At 46.4% G+C, this 19,443-nt stretch overlaps 2 protein-coding genes across 22 annotated transcripts in view; one reads left to right on the top strand and one right to left on the bottom strand.

Moving 5' to 3' along the window:
• Positions 1-1,037, bottom strand: part of LOC128931934 (serine/threonine-protein kinase MARK2-like) — a 34,707-nt gene extending 33,670 nt beyond the window's left edge. Inside the window, exon 1 of one of the 2 annotated variants that reach the window (XM_078370603.1) lies at positions 813-1,037. The gene's annotated coding sequence lies outside the window, so the exon portion shown is untranslated. Of the gene's footprint in view, positions 1-441 lie in introns of both variants that reach the window. The other variant, XM_078370600.1, reaches the window with a different exon arrangement.
• The window catches only part of LOC108590138 (uncharacterized), a 44,937-nt gene that overhangs the window by 11,585 nt on the left and 13,909 nt on the right, over positions 1-19,443 (top strand). For 4 of the 20 annotated variants that reach the window (XM_078370621.1, XM_078370612.1, XM_078370620.1 and 1 more), the window contains one exon: positions 3,598-3,743. In XM_078370621.1, coding sequence (XP_078226747.1) covers positions 3,736-3,743 — 8 coding nt within the window. In that variant the 5' untranslated portion in view covers positions 3,598-3,735. Of the gene's footprint in view, positions 1-42; positions 1,206-1,767; positions 1,928-3,178; positions 3,378-3,597; positions 3,744-19,443 lie in introns of those variants that run through there. The other 16 variants (XM_078370609.1, XM_078370608.1, XM_078370607.1 and 13 more) reach the window with 14 other exon arrangements.

Genomic DNA, 19,443 nt, shown 5'->3' with positions numbered 1-19,443 from the left:
CCTCCCGGCCGCCAGGGAGCGGCGCAGCCGCGAGAGCGAGGCGGATCGCCTAGGAGGGGGCGCGCGGCGCCGCAGGGAAAAAGGGCGCCGCTTCGCTAGCCCTGAGCCCCTCCCGCCGCGCGCCCTCCAGGCGGGGCGGCCCGCGAGGCCTCTGTGGGCGAGGGGGCGGGGACGAAACGGCCCCGAGGATCCGTACGCTGCATGGTGGCGGCGCGAGCCCGAGGGGGCGGGGAGGCGCGGGCGGGGGCGTGGGTGAGGGTAACCGGTGCGGGCGCCGAGACAGCGCCGGGCAGAGGGACCTGGCTACCCTGGACAGTGCATCGCCGCCCGCCTGGGTTGCCGCGCCACAGCCGCTGCGGATCATGGTGAGTGGGACTGCGCGTCGCCACCGCCACCGCCACCGCCACCGCCGCGCTTTCTTTCTCTCCTGGACCCACGCACCTGGCGGGAAAGGGCCGAGCGGGTGGCTGCGCGGACTTTGCGGGTTCGCCGCTGGAACCGGCTACCTTCGGAGGGGCAGGGTCCCCGCGGGTCTAGGGAGCGGGAGCTGAGCGTTTGGGCCGGGGGCGCGCGGGTCGGCCCGAGGCCCACTGGTCTCCGGAACTTTGTTCCTGTTCCTGCTCCCCGGTCCCGCTCCAGTACCTCGAGGTGCCCGCTCGCGCTCAGCCCCCTGTTGCTGCACTGGGCTGGCGCCCGGGATGCCCGCGAGCCATTCCCGCCCGCAGCCCACCCTCCGGCCCCCGGAAACTGCTCTCGCCACCGCCCGCCGGCGCCTGGAGCGGAAAACGGCGTTTCTCGCGCGCTGCACCCACCCTGCCTCTGGAGTCCTGGGGTTCGGGCCCTAACGGTTAAGCTCCGGCCCCTCTCCTCCCTGCACCCCGGAGATGTGTCTGTGCGCTCGATGTTGCGTCCTGGGTTTAAAGATTGGCTTGGGAGGAGGCTGGGTTTTATCAGTGTCTGGGGTTGGAGGGACTTCTGGTGTGTTCTTTAGGACAACTCCTCTCTCTGCCGGGTTTCCCAGGCCAGTCCTCCACTCTGGATTAGTACCGCTTCCTCTCGGCATTAAGCGGGGTGGGTGGGTGGGTGGGGGTGTGTGTGTGTGTTCCCTCGGTCCGATGAACTGCCTGAGAGTTTTAGCAGCAGAGCCTGGTTCTTTGGCTACGAAGGGAGAACATCTGTTGTGCTATCCTCAACTCAAAGGACAGGTCTTGGCAAAATGTGAAATCTGCGTTTGTCTTCAGGGGTCTATATTCAATCTTTGTCCCCCTTCCTGTAGGGTTTCCTCTCCACTTCAGGGCTTATTAAAATATGCTAACCACCTTTCTCTTACTCCATCTGATTTTGCCCTGGCTACCCCTTTAGGCACATACTCTCTGCCTGATTATGTGTGACCACTTAATCTTAAAATTCTAACCTTTCCTACCCAGCCCACCACAGTGTGTATTCCCCTTGCCTGCTTCATTTTCTCTTCTCTTGAGCATGTATTGTTTAGTGTACTGCATATTTTGTTTCTTTAGCTTGTTTCTTGAAAGTCTCCTCTACCAGAATGTAAGTTTCAGGAAGACAGATTTTTATCATTTGTTCTTTTTTTTTTTTTTTTTGAGACGGAGTTTCGCTCTTGTTACCCAGGCTGGAGTGCAATGGCGCAGTCTCGGCTCACCGCAACCTCCGCCTCCTGGGTTCAGGCAATTCTCCTGCCTCAGCCTCCCGAGTAGCTGGGATTACAGGCACGCACCACCGTGCCCAGCTAATTTTTTGTATTTTTAGTAGAGACGGGGTTTCACCATGTTGACCAGGATGGTCCCGATCTGCTGACCTCGTGATCCACCCGCCTCGGCCTCCCAAAGTGCTGGGATTACAGGCTTGAGCCACCGCGCCCGGCCTATCATTTGTTCTTTACTGTCTTTCTAGTGCCTACAGCCACTCAGTAAGTACTTGATAACTCTTTTGAATTAACCCAATAAAGCAAGCTGCTTTATGCTAATGCACAAGTGGAGAGCAACTGCAAACATTTTGCAGCTGACAGTTGTAATGATGAGAGTCTCAAGTGAAGTTTGGGAGGAGGGAGATACTACCGAGAGAAGGGACCCGATTTTGGCAGCCTTCAAAGACAAAAGTCTAGGCGGCTATCTCTTATGGCTGGTCTGTCGCTTCATGCTCTTGGCACCTTGGCATCAGAGTGCACAAGGCATTTTTAGGGCCAATTGGCTCTCTCCTTTGGGCTCTGAGGCTTTGTCCCAATGTGTAGGTAGGAATTGTATCGAGTAAGGGAATAAGTTCACTTGTTAGCTGAATAGAAAAGTCATGGGAATGTTTAACCTAAAAGAGCTAAAATCAAGGGCAAGCTCTTGAAAGCTTTATACTGCACAAGTGTGATGCTTCCTGTTTCGATAAGTATTTCTCAGAAACTTTGGGTCTTCAGAGGAATTTTTTTTTTAATACCCAAATCCAAATTGTATTACCTTTTTTTTTCTTCTTTTTGTGTGGCAGGGTCTCACTCTGTCTCCCAGGCTAGAGTGCAATGGTGCAATCTAGGCTCACTGCACCCTCCACCTCCTGGGCTCAAGTGATTCTCGTGCCTCAGCCTCCTGAGTAGCTGGGATAACAGGTGTGCACCACCACACCAGGCCAACTTGTGTATTTTTGGTAGAGACAGGGTTTCACATGTTGTCCAGGCTGGTCGAACTCCTGACCTCAAGTGATCGACACCCACCTTGGCTTCCCAAGTGGTGGGATTACAAGTCATGAGCCACTGTGCCCAGCTGAAATCATATTACTTTATAAAAAAAAAAAAGTGGGCCAGGGAGGAGGAAGGTTAGGGGGTTTAATTTATAAATAAATTAGTGGGTCAGTTCAGAGAGACACCCTTTTGAATACATGTCCAGTATGAACTGTCTTGTAAGATATCTCTGCTAGTTAGTCTTATTCCAAAATAATTATTTTGAATATTTGGAAGAAGCAGTCGAGTGTCATACTGTCAGGCAAATTCGCTCTTACTATTTTTTCAAGCTTGTTTTCATGCAGATGCCCACAAACTTACTTCTAGTAATTATTTGTTATCTTTCACTCAGTTTATTTTTTAGTGGTTTATTTCTCTTGTATGGATTAACTAGTCAATTTAATTAGGGAATTGGTGTTTTCTAAAGAAATCTTTCTACTATTTTTTGGACCATATAAGCTAAAATCCTCTTGACAAGCCTCAGCTCACTTCCCACATGGGCAGTAGACAAAATTAGTGGGAATCCTGGAAAGTCGGGGATTGGCATCGTTCTGAAGCAGGAGCAGACATGTTGGTCACAAAGATATAAAACATATATCTTTGATTTCCTTCTGTCATTGATGACACCATACCTGGCATTCAATACCTGTTTGTAGAGGTGAACTCATCTAAACTCCTCCCTGATCACTCAATAATATGTGAGCCCAACAACCTCTCATGTCATGGGCTGAATTCCCTTGTTTTATGTTATGTTTCCAGGTGGGGTGCTGTTCACATGGGGCCCTTTCTCCTTTTCCACCTCATTTTCCAGATGTGAAACACTGGATGTTGATCACTCAGGGTCCTTTCTTTTTCTTTTTCTTTTTTTTTTTTTTAAGAAGATGGAGTTTCACTCTTGTTACCCAGGCTGGAGTGCACTGGCGTGATCTCGGCTTACCGCAACCTCCACCTCCTGGATTCAAGCAATTCTCCTGCCTCAGCCTCCTGAGTAGCTGGGACTACAGGCATGTGTCACCATGCTCAGGTAATATTTGCATTTTTAGTAGAGATGGGGTTTCACCATGTTGACCAGGATGGTCTTGATCTCTTGACCTCATGATCCACCTGCCTTGGCCTCCCAAAGTGCTGGGATTATAGGCATGAGCCACCGTGTCTGGCCAGTGCCCTTTCTTACAGAAAGAGATGGCCAAGGGCAGACCTGTGGTCCACAGATCAAATCCAAACTGCGGTGCAGTAAAATAAAAGCAGAGCTCCAGCCATAACAGGAGGCCTATAATAAAGACCACCTGAGAGCGCCCTATGACTGCAGAACACTGCTGTGTGTGTGGTTGCAGAGAAGGAAAAACTGCTTTGGTCCCACATCTCTTCCCAACATAGAGTTTGCATGAGGGTCTCATAAAGAGGGCTTATGCAGAAGACTCTGGGAAGAAATACAACCTTTACTCACTAGACTCAGGAGGGTCTTTGCAGATGGATGCTTGTGAAGCCTGAAGGTCTTGCAGGGTAGAGATCACCGGAACACCACAGGCTCTGCCTATGTTCTCAAAATAAGGAGCAATTCTAATTGCTCTGTGTCCACAACACTCTGGAGATAAAAGCCCCTTGATGCATATGTGTTTGGGCAGACCCTATGGCACCTTATTGACTGCACCTCTTTTGCCAAAGCACCTGGATAGATAATGGGTGGTAAAGTCTCAGGGTCCTTAGTTAGCATTTCTTAGGAGAACCACATTTGCTATTGAATGCTGCAGACAAGTGCTCTTCCTCAGGCTATCTTCCTTCTCAGCCCCCCTCCCCAAAGCCTGCAAGATTAACAAGATCATGCACCCAATAAAAGCACAGGAAGCTCAGAGCTCAATGTCAATGTGGATCACCTGTGTGGATCACCCCACTGGAGAGTGTGTTGGACCCCTGGACTCATGCTGTAAAATTCTACTCTTGTGTCTTTGTCTTTATTTCTTTTCTCACTCACAGTGATTCTTCTGGAATGCAGATCTGATCAAGGTTCTTCCTGACTTCATTGCTGCCAAAGCTGCACATTGTCCTCGGGATAAAAGCCAAGGTTCTCCCGAAGCCCACGAGCTTCAGCCATTGAGCCTGCTCACTGCTCCAACCTTGCTTTCTGCCCCTGTGCTCCTTTCTCTAATCTTCACCATGAACTGCTAACAGTTCCCCAGACTCCCTGTGTGCTCTTTCTTCTGAGCCTGTGTTTGTGATACTGATTCCCTAGAAGATCTTTCCTGCCATTCACCTGGATTAACTGGGTTCCTCATCCAGGCCTCTGTTTAGACATTGCATCCTCCTGGAAGCAGTTTTCCCACACTAATTACAGTAGCCTGCATTTACCAGTTCTTTCAATCCTGTTGTGGAATCTTTGGTGTTTCACTCACTGAGGCCTAGGAGAGCCTGATGCATAGTCACTGCCTCATACAGGTTTGCTAAATAAATGTGGGGTCGACCATGAGAAACCACCTTACTCCTGCAAGAATGGGCATAATTAAAAAGTCAAAAAATAGTAGACGTTGGCATAGATATGGTGAAAAGAGAGCACTCTTACACTGCTAGTGGTGAGAATATAAATTAGTACAGGCACTTTGGCAAAAAGTACGGATGTTCTGGAAAATCTTACCCAACAAGAAACCCAAGTGGCACTCAGGTGATCAGAGGAACACACTTTATTACACCAGCAGGCCCAGAAGGGTTCACACCCAGAAGTCTGGACCCCAGCTAAGAAAAGCACACAGTTTTTATAGGTAAAGGGGCAGCGGAAGTAACTCGGGACTTTAGACAACGCAGCAGGTTTTAGACGAAGTGGCAGTTTCCCTTAAGGCTTTCCAGTTAGTAAGCAATAAGCTGAGGTACAGAAGCAGAAAGAGGCAGTTACTAACAAAAATAGGGGCAGTTTTAAAATAGGGACGGCTGCTGACTACGTGCTGACAAAATCCTGGGCAAAATTTCCACTTCATCCCCCACTTTGATGCTCTCTTATGGTTATTAGGGAGCATCCCCTTTTACACCCTGGTGTCTGTACTTAGCGGCTTATACTCAGAGAGGGCTAGTAACTGAGCACTTGGTTTTCTAATTACCATGACTTCAGGAAACTGCCAGAGTATGTTAATTAGGCAAGGGCCAAGATTATTAATAGCAAAACAGGAAGTGACATTTTACACCAGAAATGGACAAAGAATATCCCTCAAGGGAAGACAATAATGTCAGCACAACAGTAGAACAACAAATGCTGTCCAAGTATTAAGATTTCAGACCACATCTTGCTGGAGCATGATTTTCATGGGATGCCGAGGGTCTGGGCGCACAGACCACCTGTCCAGCGATGTGTCTGGGTGGGCCCTCTCTGCTCTGGAATAGTGTACCCACAGAACGACTCCTGTAATTTGCAGAACAGTTTGGATGACAAGGATTACAGCATGGGGCCCTGTCCAGACAGATTGGAGGGGTTCCTTTTTCCAATCTTTCACCTAGACCTGGTCCCCAAGTTGGAAGGGATGTACTGGATTAGCTAGGGAGAGGTGCTCTTTCTGTTACAAACTGACTGACCGGGGACAGCACTTTTCCCAGTGCCTGCAGCTGGGATGTCATGCTTGTTTCCCCTAGCTGTCTCAGGTCTCCTGTTACTTTGTTAATGGGACGGGGTGGGGGGGGCGGTGGCGGTGCTCCCGAATAGGATTTCAAAGGGTGAGTAGCCCACAGGTCCTGCTGTACACCATGATTGCAACAGGGCTAGGGGAATTATATCTACCCAGGAAGCCTGGGTTTCCTGACAGAGCTTTGCTAGTGTAACCTTCAGGGTTGGATTCATGTGCTCCACTTTCCCTGAACTTTGTGGCCTTTAGGCTGTATGAAGTTTCCACTTAATCTTGAGCACACTGGTGAGGGCTTGGATGATTTCTGCCACAAATTCTGGCCCATTGTCACTGTGTATGGTGGATGCTGTCCCATTGTCATTGTGTATGGTGAATGCTGGCCCACTGTCACTGTGTATGGTGGAATCCCATATCAGGGAACAATTTCACAAAATAGGACTTCCACTACTTCTCGGGCTCTTTCCATCTTAGTTGGCAGTGCCTCAGCCCAGCCTGAGTACATACATACAAGGACCTGTAGGCATTTGTACCCTTTACTGGGCTTAATTTCAGTGAAGTCCACCTCTATGTCCTCAAAGGGGTAGACCCCCACCTGTTGCACCCCTGGGGCAGGTTTCAGTCACTGTGGGGGGGTTGCTTTTAGCACAGGTAAGGCACTGATTGCTTACTGCAGCAGAGTTTAGGGAGGGTTGCAATATAGTAATAGCTGTGGAGTAAGGTCTCCAGAGCAGTTTTACCTAGGTAGTGAGACCATGGCCCTGAGTAACGATGGTGTGAGCCAAGTTCCTGGGCACTATCGGTCTGTGGTCAGGGAGTAGCCACCATCCCCCAGCACTCTGCTTTCCCCCTCCTGCTGTGCCCACTGGTTTTCTTCCTTAGGGCACTCTGGCTTTCCCATATTCTCTTGGAGCCAAGGGGTGACTGAATAAGTGGGCAGGGGCCCGTACAGGTTCTGCAGTGCGGCTGCCTTAGCTTCTCTGTCAGCCAGACGGTTTCCTATAGAGATAAGATCAGTTCCTCTTTGGTGGCCCTTGCAATGCACGACAGCTACCCCTTTGGGCTTCCAAACTCCTTCTAGCAGCCTGAGAATTTCTTCCTTATTTTTGATTTCTTTTCCTCCTGCTGTTAGCAGCCCTCTCTCCTTGTATATCACCCCATGTATGTGGACAGTCGCAAAGGCATACTTGGAGTCAGTGTGAATATTGGCCACTTTACCTTCTGCATGGCACAGGGCCTGAATGAGGGCATGTACTTCTGCCCATTGTGCTGACCAGCTGCTGGGCAAAGGGGCTGCCTCGACCACTTCAGTGGCAGTGGTGACTGCATACCCTGCATACCTCTTCCCATTTTGGACATAGCTGCTTCCATCAGTGAACAGGTTTAAGTCTGCCTTTGGAAGGGGACAGTCCTTCAGGTCTGGCAGACTAGTAAAGATTTCATCTACCACCTCCTCACAGTCTTGGTCTGGGGTCCCCTCCTCTGTGGGTAGAAATGTGGCTGGGTTGAGGCCACTGTCTCAATGGCGACCCGTGGGTTTTCATAGAGCAGCCCTTGGTAGTGGGTTAAACAAACATTTGAGAGCCACTGGTGCCCCTGACTGCTCATAAGGGTGGACACTGAGTGAGGCACTTTGATATGGACAGTCTGGCCCAAGGTTAGCTTGTCAGCTTCCTTCATCAGAATAACTGTGGCAGCTAAGGCTCGGAGACAAGGGGGTCATTCCGATGCTACTGCATCCAACTGTTTAGACACATGTTACTGGTCTCTGCCAAGGCCCAATGGTCTGGGTGAGGACCCCAAGTGCTATCTTCTTTCTATCCTGAATGAATAGATTGAATTCTCAGGTGACATCTGGAAGTCCTAGTGTTGGGGCACTTTGGAGCAGTGCCTTGATTTCCCAGAAAGCCATGTCTTGGCTACCACCCCCCTCAAGGGGTCCATAGTCGGGAATCCATATGCAGCAGAAGCCTGTCACCCCGAGAAAGTCCCTGAGCTTCCACTTGGTATTGGGAGTGGGTGTGGAGCAAATCACCCTTTTTCTCTCTGGTCCCAAGGACCGGTGTCCTTTGGTGCTGATGAACCCCAGGTATCTCACCTGTCATCTGCAGATTTGGGCCTTAGCCATCCCTAGGGGCTTCATCTCTGCCCAGACTGCAGGGAAGGAGTCCAGGAATTCTGGTGGGATTTCCTCTGACCTCTCGGCAGTGTGCAGTTTTCATTCTTCCTCACGTGGAAGTGTGACTGCCCGGACCAGGCCCCATTTTGGCTCACTCAAAGTCAGACTGGCTGGCTCCCCTGGTTTAAAAGCAATTTGCGCCCTTAACAAGTCTCTTCCCAAAAGGGGAACAGGACATTCTGGTAGGTAGAGGAACTCATGGCATACCTGGTGCCCTCCTAATTGGCATATCTGATCTTGGCAGAATGGCCAGGGCTCTACTTGGTTGTCTGTTGCTCCCACAACAGTTGCCTTTCAGTTGCTAAATGGGGCAACCAGAGTGGTGACCACCGAGTACTCTGCTCCAGTGTCTACTATAAAAGTCATTGGGTGGCCCCAGACCTTTATCCTGACGTGGGCTCTCAGGGGCCAAGTTTCACAGAGGTTGGCCCGTCCTAGTCTGAGTTCATCCTGGACAAGGCAATCAGGTGGGCCTGGCTAGGTTCTGGCTGGTATTCTGCCCTCTCTTGGTGGGGGGTGCCCCACCCAGGACCATCTGTTTGGGGCACTTGTTCTTCCAATGTCCCACCTCTTTGCAGTATGCCCAGTGATGTAGCCACAAGGGAGGGTGCTCAGATCTCCCCTCTTTGTGTGGCGGGTGTGTCAGGCAAGGGTGGTGGGCTGGGGGCTGATGGTGCCAGAAGGACATAAAGCAGTGACAGCTCCTCCTTGGGGTCACCCTGATGAATTGGTTCCTTGGGTCCCTTAGTTGCTTGGGCCATGAGGACCTTGAACTGTCACTTTTTTCCAGTGCAGAATTGAACCCAAGGGGAAGGGTCTGAGCTATCTCCAACCAGGAGTCAATATATGGGATCTGGTCCGGGTGGCTGGGGTTGCTGGTCACAGCCTTCCAAACAGCCTATAGAGAGGTCCGGGGTGCCCTCTGGTCACCAGCCAATGCTAAGAACCAGCCACTCTGATCTGCAGAGGATCTTTAGCTTTTCTGGGGTCATTCTGACCCCATAATTTTCAGAAAAGCCCTTCCTGAAGTTTTTGACCATACAGTTTAGGACCGTGGGCTTAGACTGACTTTTCCCCATGATGTGTGTCCCTTTCTGACCATTGGCACAAGATAGACAAAGGAGGGGGTGTCCCATGAAGGACCACTTGGTTTCCCACCTGGTCACATCCCTTGCAGAAACTTAGGTGCCTCTTAGCATCAGCAGGTCAGTATAATCCCCCAACTCGGATCGAGCTCAGCTCTCACTTAGCTCAATACTTCCATAAGCCTTATGAGTTCACCACAGAATGGAGGTTCAAGGGTGGGCCCTTGAGCTCCCCATGCACTCACACACTCACTCAGATTATCACATTCCTACCCTAACTCAGGAAATCTGACTGCTGTCTCCAAATGGAGATCCAATCTCTCCTTCCACCTGTAGATGGGCCTGCCTAGGGTCAGATCCCAGGACCTTACCTTATTCAGAGTTCCCTTCAGTTCAGTCCATCTCCCCCGTGAGTTCGGCGAGTGGCAATGCCGGAGCAACTGCCGTTCTCCCTCCAGGAAAGAAGGCCCTGTAGAAGCTTATCGGGGGCCCTGCCTTGTTTCCCAGTGGCGAACAGGCAAGCTATCTGTTCTTTCTGACCCCAAACCAGTGGCTCAAGGGGCCAGCGCAGTTGGGTTTCCTGGTCAGGGAACAAAATGTTCTGGAAAATTTTACCTGATAAGAAACCAAAGCAGAACTCAGGGATCAGAGGAACACACTTTATTATGTCGGGGGGCCCAGAAGGGTTCACACCCAAAAGTCTGGACCCCAGCTAAGAAAAGTACACAGTTTTTATAGGTAAAGGGGCAGGGGAAGTAACTCAGGACTTTAGACAAAGCAGCACATTTTAGGCGACACAGCAGTTTCCCTTAAGGCTTTCCAGTTAGTAAGCAATAAGCTGAGGTACAGAAGCAGAAAGGGGCAGTTACTAACAAAAATAGGGGCAGTTTTAAAATGGGGACAGTTACCCACTACGTGCTGACAAAATCCTGGGCCAAATTTCCACTTCATGGAGATTCCTTAAATATCTAAAACTGGATCTACCATTTGATTCAGCAACCCTATTACTGGGTATCTACCCAAAGGGGAGTAAATCATTATATGGAAAAGACACATGCACATGCATATCTAGGGCAGCACAATTCACAATTGCAAGGATATGGAGCCAACCTGAGTGACCATCAACCAGTGGGTGTATAAAAGAAATGTGGTGTAAATGCACCATGGAACACTACTCGACCATAAAAAGGAATAAAATAATGTGTTATACAGCAACTTAGGTGGAGCTGGAGATTATTATTATAAGTGAAGTAACTCAGGGATGGAAAAACCAAATACTGAATGTTCTCACTCATAAATGAGAGCTAAGCAATGAGGATGGAAAGACATACAAAGTGATATAATGGGCTGTGGGGACTTGTGGGGAGGTTGGGAAGAGGGTGAGGGATAAAAGACTATTTTGGGTACAGAGTACACTGCTCGGGTGATGGTGCACTAACATTTCAGAATTCACTACTAAAGAACTCTAAATGTAACCAAAAACTACCTGCCCCCCCAAAACTATGGAAATTTAAAAAAATTAATAAATATGGGGCTGATTTGCAATTCAAAATTTAGTTTGAATGGCTAATACGAGATTTAACCTCTTACAGTTCTGGAGGTGTGAAGTCAAAAATGGGTCACTAGGGGCTAAAGTTAATGTGTCATCAGAGCTGCATTTCTTCTGAGGCCCTAAGGGAAAATTGTTTCCTCACCATTTCCAGCTTCTTGGGGCTGCCTGCATTCCTTGGCTCTTGGTCCTTTCCTCCATATTCCAAGTCAGCAGTCACATCATTTCGACCTCTGATTGTGTTGTCACATCTCTAACTCTGATGCTGTCTTTACTCCTTTCACTTATAAGGTCTGTTGTGATTACATTGAAGCTGCCTTCAATCCAGGATAATCTTCCCATCTCAGGAGCTGCAGCTTAATCACATCTGAAAAGTTCCTTCTGCCCTATTAGAAGACGTTTCTATAAATTTCAGGACACAGATACGTTTAGGAGACCATTATTCTGCCTGTCACATGACTTTGTCAATATTTGCTACCCCTGGTTTCCAAACATTAGTGTATGCTCTTATTTCTATATTACACACTTTATTCCTGAAATACCAGATGAATCTATTTGTCTGATACAGGGAAACGGCTCACTACCCCCAAGAAGAGCTCAAGAAATTTCTATTTTCTCAAAGCCTACAAATTGTACTGATTCTTCAATGTGCATTGGCTGTAAATTAGTCAATAATCTTGCTGGGATGTTGGAGGAAGAAGAAAGGAAATGACTAGACAGCCCTTCTGATTCTGTCCCATGTCCCTGATGGCTGGTCATCTTGGGCGATAAGACATTTTCCCTCCCAGGCCAGGTGTGGTGGCTCACGCCTGTAATTCCAGCACTTTGGGAGGCCGAGGCGGGTGGATCACGAGGTCAAGAGATCAAGACCATCCTGGTCAACATGGTGAAACCCCGTCTCTACTAAAAATACAAAAAATTAGCTGGGCACGGTGGCGCATGCCTGTAATCCCAGCTACTTGGGAGGCTGAGGCAGGAGAATTGCCTGAACCCAGGAGGCGGAGGTTGCGGTGAGCCGAGATCGCGCCATTGCATTCCAGCCTGGGTAACAAGAGTGAAACTCCATCTCAATTAAAAAAAAAAAAAAGTTTCCCTCCCATGTAGACGTGGTCATTTCTGACTCCCCAAGAGGTTTTCACAGTATTAATGTCCACTTCATGCATCAGTTATCTTCTTGTCATCTATCTCCACGTTTACATTTTTCTTCTCTTCTCCCACTATAGTCCTGTCTTGATTCTTCAGCCATTGCCTTCCTTTTACATGCATGTGCTTCAGCCAATTCTCTAGGAAGACATTTGAGATAGCTCTTTATCATTTGTTACTATGTTTATTTGACTGAAGAGTTTTCAAGATTCTTAACTCTATTTTTAAAATTTTACCGTAAAAGTAATTCATGCTCACCATAGGAAATGAAACAACCAAAATATGCATAAATATACTTTCAAATCTATCCTATCACTAAATCCAAATTCACTTTACTAAGATAACTACTTTTATCTCAGCCTACTCTCTGTGTGTCTACTTTCTTCGCTTGCATGCAAACCTTATTGGTAGCTTTTTTGAGCAAAAGACTAAAATTTTACATATAATTTAATTATTTTAAGGACCACATGAGATATTACTTAAATGGCATAAAATCCACATATTGAAAATATACAATTCAGTGGTTTTCAGAATATTCACAGTTGTGCCTCCATTACCACAGTCAATTACAGATCACATTCCTCTCCTTCCAGCTCAGGAGAAAAATCCACATTCAAATCCCTAACCCTAAGAAGTTATCAACCTATGTTTTAGCTCTTCAGATTTACCTTTTCTGAACATTTTATGTAATAAAGTTATACAATATGCGGTCTTTTGTGTCTGTCTTATTTCACTTATCGTAAAATTTTCAAAGTTTGTGTGGGTTGTAGCTTGTATCAGTGCTTCATATCTTTTTTATTGCTTAATTATATTTCTGTATGAATGTATCACAATTTATTTATTGGTGACATTTTGGTCCTCATTTTGGATTATTACTGATAATCCTGCTATAAACATTTTGTATAGGTTTTTATGTGAATTTGTGTTTTCATTTCTCTTGGGTATACTCTATACATGGGAGGGGATTGCTGGATCATACAATAACTTAATATTCAACATTTTGAACAACAGCTGGCCTGCTCTCTAAAGGGGCTATGTCACTTAAATTCTCACCAGCAAAGTGTGAGTGTTCTAGTATCTCCACATTCTCATAAATACTAATTATTATCTTTTCAATTATAGCCATGCTAGTGGGTGGGGAATAGTAACTCAGTTTCAGGTTGATGTATATTTCCCTGATGGTTGATGATATTGAATATGTTTCTATGTGCTTATAGGCCTTTTGTGTATTATTTGTCTTTTGATTATTATTTTATTATTACTAACATTATATTGAGTTACAATCATTCTTTCTATATTCTAGATACAAGTCATTTCCTTACCAGATGTAACATTTGCAAAAATTCTCTCCCTTTCAATGAGTTGCTTTTCACTTTCTTGGTGGTGTCCTTAGACACACACACTTTCAATTTTTATGATGTTCAGATTTTTGAATTTCCTTTTATTGCTTGTGCCTTTGGTATCATTTAAGATCAGATAGTTGTACCTAATCCAAAGTCATAAGGATTTATGCCTACATTTTCTTTTAAGACCTTTCTAGTGTTAAGTCTCATATTTAGGTCTCTGATACACTTTCAGGTAATTTTTATATATGGGGTGAAGTAGGGATCCAGCTTTATTCTTTTGCATATGAATAGCCTGTTGTCTCAGCATCATTTGATGGACAGATAATTTCTTCCCCCACTGAATTATATTAGCACCATTTACAAAAACCAATTAAGCGTGAAAGTGAAGAGTATTGCTGGACCCTCAAGTTCAGTCCATTTTGTTCTTTTTAATGCTGTTGTAAGTTGTATTTTTTAATAATATTTTTGTTAATGAATTGATACTCTACAGAAACACTTAATTTTTGTGTTTTTATTTTGCATCCTATCAATGTGCTAAACTCATTTAGTATTAGTAGTTTAGTAGTTGCTAAACTTGTTTTAGTGAATTCTTTTGTATTTCTATATATAGATTTAATCATCTGCAATTGACATAGTTTTACCTCTTCCTTTTTAACCTAGATGAATTTAATTTTATCTTATTTCTCATTTAACCTTTTAAAAATTACATTATTGTATTTGCAGTGCCCTACCATTTGATGTGTTTATTTCTATTATATCATGAACATTTTTGAATTTCACAGAAAAAAGTTTCATGCATCATTTTATTGATATTCCATAGTATCTTATATGCACCTGCTCTGCTGGGGTAAATATTTAGGTGGTTTTCTTTATTTGTCACCCACTCTACAGACATCTTTATACACATATTCTCACAGCCATCCCAGACTTTTCTAATTTCTCACAGCATCAGTGGTTAAAGTAATTACCTGTCTGACTAGGTGGACACAATGACTGACAATTCCATTGCTGCTGTGTGTAATTTAAGATCAACAACTACATTTGGAACTCAGATCATCTAGGCCCAGCTACACTTAGTCTTTCTTAGTCTCAGAGATTCCCTCTCTGCCTGTTAATTTCTCTATCCCTAAAACTACCCTTGTACTCCAGCCCAAAATGTTTCCTAGCCCAGTAGTCTTGGATCTACCACTTGCTAACTAGAAGGTGTCATCTCAGAAGGTAAGTAAGGAATTTATCTCCATTCACTTTCTATTTGCTTATCATATCTCCATGTAGCTCAGGTAGATTGAGCTGAAAACATTCTTGTGTTTAGTAATGTGGCCAAAAGTGTAAAACATTCTAAGGGACTTGTAAACTATAAAGATAAAATGCCAGCTTCTGCATGCAGCATACATGTTAAATTCTATTGAAGAGGGAGACCCAGGCATCTCAGATCAACTTCCCTTTTTCATTTCTAAGACTGTAAACTGAAATCCTTTTCATATGTAATCCCTGAGACTGTAAACCAAGTTCCTTTTCATACGTAATTCCTAAGGCTGTAAACCAAAACCCTTTTCATATGTAATTCCTGAGACTGTAAACCAAGACCCTTTTTATATGTTAAGCTGTAAACCTAAGATTCTTCCATGTGTAACCTCTAAAGTATAAGCCTATATAAAGATGGAACCTTCTTTTGTTAGGGGAGCTTGGCTCTTAGGCAACTATGCCACGTTGCTCCCGGCTGAATAAACCGTCCTTCCTCCTGTATTCGGTGTCCCAGAGATCCTTTTCCCATGGCCGCTCTGGCTGCATTTTTGGTGCGTTGGCTGGGAAGTGAGTCTTGGATAGCAGACGGTGGGAAAAAGTCTCTTAGGTAGTTTGCCTAGCCCTGTGGAGCATCCCTGCAGGGGGACTCCTGCTCGCTGGGGTGATGCATCCTGAGAGTGTTCCTGGGCAGGTATTTGCCTAGTGGAAAAGCCTCACCAGAGCAGAGCAGGGAGGCCCTGCAGTGTGGATCCACCCAGTGACTGAACACCGAGGAGGAACAAGTATTTGGGGAAGTCTGGACCACTGAATTTGGTAAAATTGAACCCGGGAAAGTAGCCTCCCCCATTTTGGGTGGAAGCACGACCTGATCACCCATGGGTTCCAGATCGGCAGTTTTGATGGTAGCTCTCTCTGTAACCTTGGAAGCTTTTGCTTATGGTTTTGAATTGGAAGGAGAGCAATTGGATGTGTGTCTGTGTGTGTAGATGTGTCCAACCGAACTCATCAGTCATAAAAGGTGTTGGGCCCATTATGAAGGGCCTTATGCGCCCAGCAATTTGTAAGAATTAGAGACAGCCACATTAGGCTGAATGAAGAAGCATCTGGGCATTGTAAAAGGATTGAAGAATGTAAATCGGAGAGTGCTCTGTGCTGCGTCTTGCTAGGCAGGAACTGCTGTAAGTGAACTAACACTCTCCTAACTGTGGGAATTATTTCTTTGAAGTGTTAATATGGATCGCACCCATAGCAAGCTCAGCCCTTTAGAAACCATGCTGAAAAATTAAAAGAAGGGATTTAGTGGGAATTATAAAGTAACTATGACACCAGAGAAATTAAGGGCTTTATGTAGGAAAGATTGGCCAGCATTTAGGGTAAGTTGGCCCCAAGAGGGGACCCTAGACAGGTCCCTTGTCTCCAAAGTAAGGCATGAGGTTATATACGGTGAACTAGAACACCTCAATCAATTTCCATACCTAGACTCATGGCTGCAGTTAGTGTTAAACCCTCCGAAGTGGCTAAGAGAGAAGGCAGCAACTGTTTTAGTAGTCAGGGGACAAACTGCTAGAAACCATTATCCCCCTCACCACCGAGAAATGCAGATTCTCAAGTCCAGGCAAATTCAGTGGCAGAAACGGGCAGGATTTGCATGCATGAATACTTCACTTATTGGAAGTAGCTAACCAGGTATTTGTAACCAAGAGGCAGTAAGCCAGAGGGAAAATCATAGCGAAAGGGAACATCAGGCTCAATGGAAGGCCAACTTGATAGCTGCTCTATGAGAAGAATGCCCCCAAGAGCGTGGAAAAAGGGGGGTTCCTGGAAAGCCCCACAGTCTGCCCGCCCGCGCCTGCAATGCGATCAGGGTGCATTTTGTCAAGAAATAGGATATTGGAAGAAAAAATAATGTCCACAGTTAATGGGAGAACAGGGCTATCCTAAGCATGAGGATCCAGATAAAAGTGAAGGGGCTCTGTTCAATCTAATGGAAGGGCCACTGTGTGATATAGTTGGCCTAGAATTAGAACCAGTACAATGCCATTTTAAAATGGGAAAACTGTTTCCATTCTCCTCACAATGACTGCCAGCCATGGCTTCTGTAAACTACTAAGATTACCTTGCAAAATGCAAAGAGAGGACAAGCTGCATACTTTCTCTTATCTGTAACTGCCAGAATTGCTGGCCTTTGTTTAGCAAAGTAAGCACCCCCAGATAATTCCATCCTGGTGCCAAGTAACCTAAAATTATGTGGACCCCACACCTGTCCAAATAATGTATAAACTAATGTTTATCTTGACCTCTGTAAACCACTTAGGTGGCAATCGGAATGACAAAAGTCCCCTGGCCCTTGGAATATCTGGAGCCCCCTCACCCTTGTCTCAGCCTAGGAGGTGATTGACAGCTTTCATTCCCATCTCCGCTCCTCACCCCCACTCCCAAGGTGGTTTTGTGGGTATAAAAAGGTCTTGTCACTCTTCTTTCTCTGCCACGGGTTGGAGAGATGTGAGTCCTCCGTGGTCGCCGGCAATAAAACCCTGCAATTTGGCATACTTTTGTTCTGGTGTTGACTTTCTGTGCTAAGTTCAATGCAACAACTGGACTAAAAGAGAGGGGTCTGGACTCATATGCCCCCAAAGAGCCCACGGTCCAGATGACAGCCTTGTAACCAATGTTTTTAGAGCTATTAAGGTGTTAAGAGAGCAGACTTTCTTGTACTTAATGGACTGCCCCTGCCCCCCTTCTCTGGCAAAACCTGTTGTGCAAATCAAGGGCCACTATCCTATTCAACAAAAGAGATTCCCTGCAGCTAAAAATGCCTCAGGCAGGGGTCATCCAGGCTCTCATTGTCCCTTGGGAAGGAGGGTGGAAACTTCCTGGCCAGAAGCAGAGGACTGATATTATCACCTATGCAGGGTTTGCATGGCTTTACACCCAACTCATACACACAGTTGGGATTTTTGCCAGCAGGGTTTAGTTGGTTCACTTAATTGGACTTAAAGAATACCTCCTTAGCATTGGACTGGCCTCAGGGCGTCAAAAACTATTTGCATTTCAATGGGAGAAACCCAGAAACAGGTGTAACCACTCAATACACCTGGACCCAGCTTCCCAGGGGATCAGAAACTCTCTGATTATCCTTGGAGAGGCATCAGCATGTGACCACCCCCCAGAAGCTTCTTGCTTGCATGCTGCCCCTGTATGCTAATAACCTTCTATTGGGACACCCCACGGCAGTTGGGTGTGCAAACAAATGCCTTACTCCAGCACCTGGAGGACTGTGGGTATAAAGTGTCTAAAAGGAAAGCCCAGATTTGCCAAAAAAGCAAATGCAATATCTGAGGCTCATCATCCAGAAGGGGGAACACAGCCTAGAAGCAAAGAGGAAGCAAGTCACTTGAGAGAGCTCCTGGGAGTGGTGGGTTTTGTAAATTGTGGATTTCCAAACTTCACAGTACTAACCAAACTCCACTATGATGTGACAAAGTTGGGAGACAAGGAACTCTTTGAATGGAGATCCTAGCAGCGTCAGGCCTATCAGGAACTGAAAACGAAACTAATGTCAGCTCCAGCTTTGGGGCTGCCTGATTTAATGAAGTTCTTCACATTATATGTGGCAGAAAGAGAAAAAGTGGCAGTTGGGGTCCTAGTCCAAACAGTAGGACCTTGGCCCAGGGCTGTAGCTTACCTCTCCAAGCAGCTGGATGGAGTTTCCAAAGGATGGCCCCCATGCTTAAGGGCCCTGGCGGCAACTACTCTGCTAGCACAAGAAGCAGTTAAGCTAACTCTGGGGCAGAAATTAAATATCAAGGCACCTCATGGGGTAGTGACTCTAATGAATATCAGAGGGCACCACTGGTTATCAAATGTTAGGCTGACCAAATGAAAGGGCCTGCTATGTGAAAATCCCTGCATCACCATTGAAGTCTGCAACACCTTAAACCCCGCCACTTTGCTCCCAATGTCAGAGGGTCTGGTTGAACACAACTGTGTTGAAGTCTTGGACATAGTCTATTCCAGCAGGCCTGATCTTTGGGATCAGCCATGGACAGTGGTAGACTGGGAGTTGTATGTGGATGGGAACAGCTTAGTCAATCCAAGAGCGGAAAGACATGCAGGCTACGCCATGGTCACTCTGGACACTGTAAATGAGGCCAGATCCCTGCCTCAGGGCACCTCGGCTTAGAAGGCTGAACTCATTGCTTTAACTCAAGCCTTAGAGCTGAGTAAAGATAAGGTTGTAAACATTAATGCTGACTCTCAATATGCCTTCCTGACTATCCAAGTACATGGAGCACTGTACAAAGAGAGAGAGGCCTGTTAACTTCAGGGCGAAAAGAAATAAAGTAGCAGCATGAAATTTTGCAACTGCTAGAAGCAGTCTGGAAGCCCCAGAGGGTGGTGGCCGTGCATTGCTGAGGACATCAGTGGGAACATCTATGGCCCTGGGAAATCCCTGAGTGGATTCAACAGCTCATAAGGCAGCATCTGCCCCCTACTGAATAACAGTTATAGCCCCGCTGATTCCCCAGACCCTTGATCTAATACCTACTTACTCTAAGGAGGAAAGAGACTTTCTCC

The sequence above is a fragment of the Callithrix jacchus genome, chromosome 4 (assembly GCF_049354715.1).
Source record: "Callithrix jacchus isolate 240 chromosome 4, calJac240_pri, whole genome shotgun sequence".
Lineage (NCBI taxonomy): Eukaryota > Metazoa > Chordata > Mammalia > Primates > Cebidae > Callithrix > Callithrix jacchus.
This window is presented reverse-complemented; position numbering and strand designations above follow the sequence as displayed.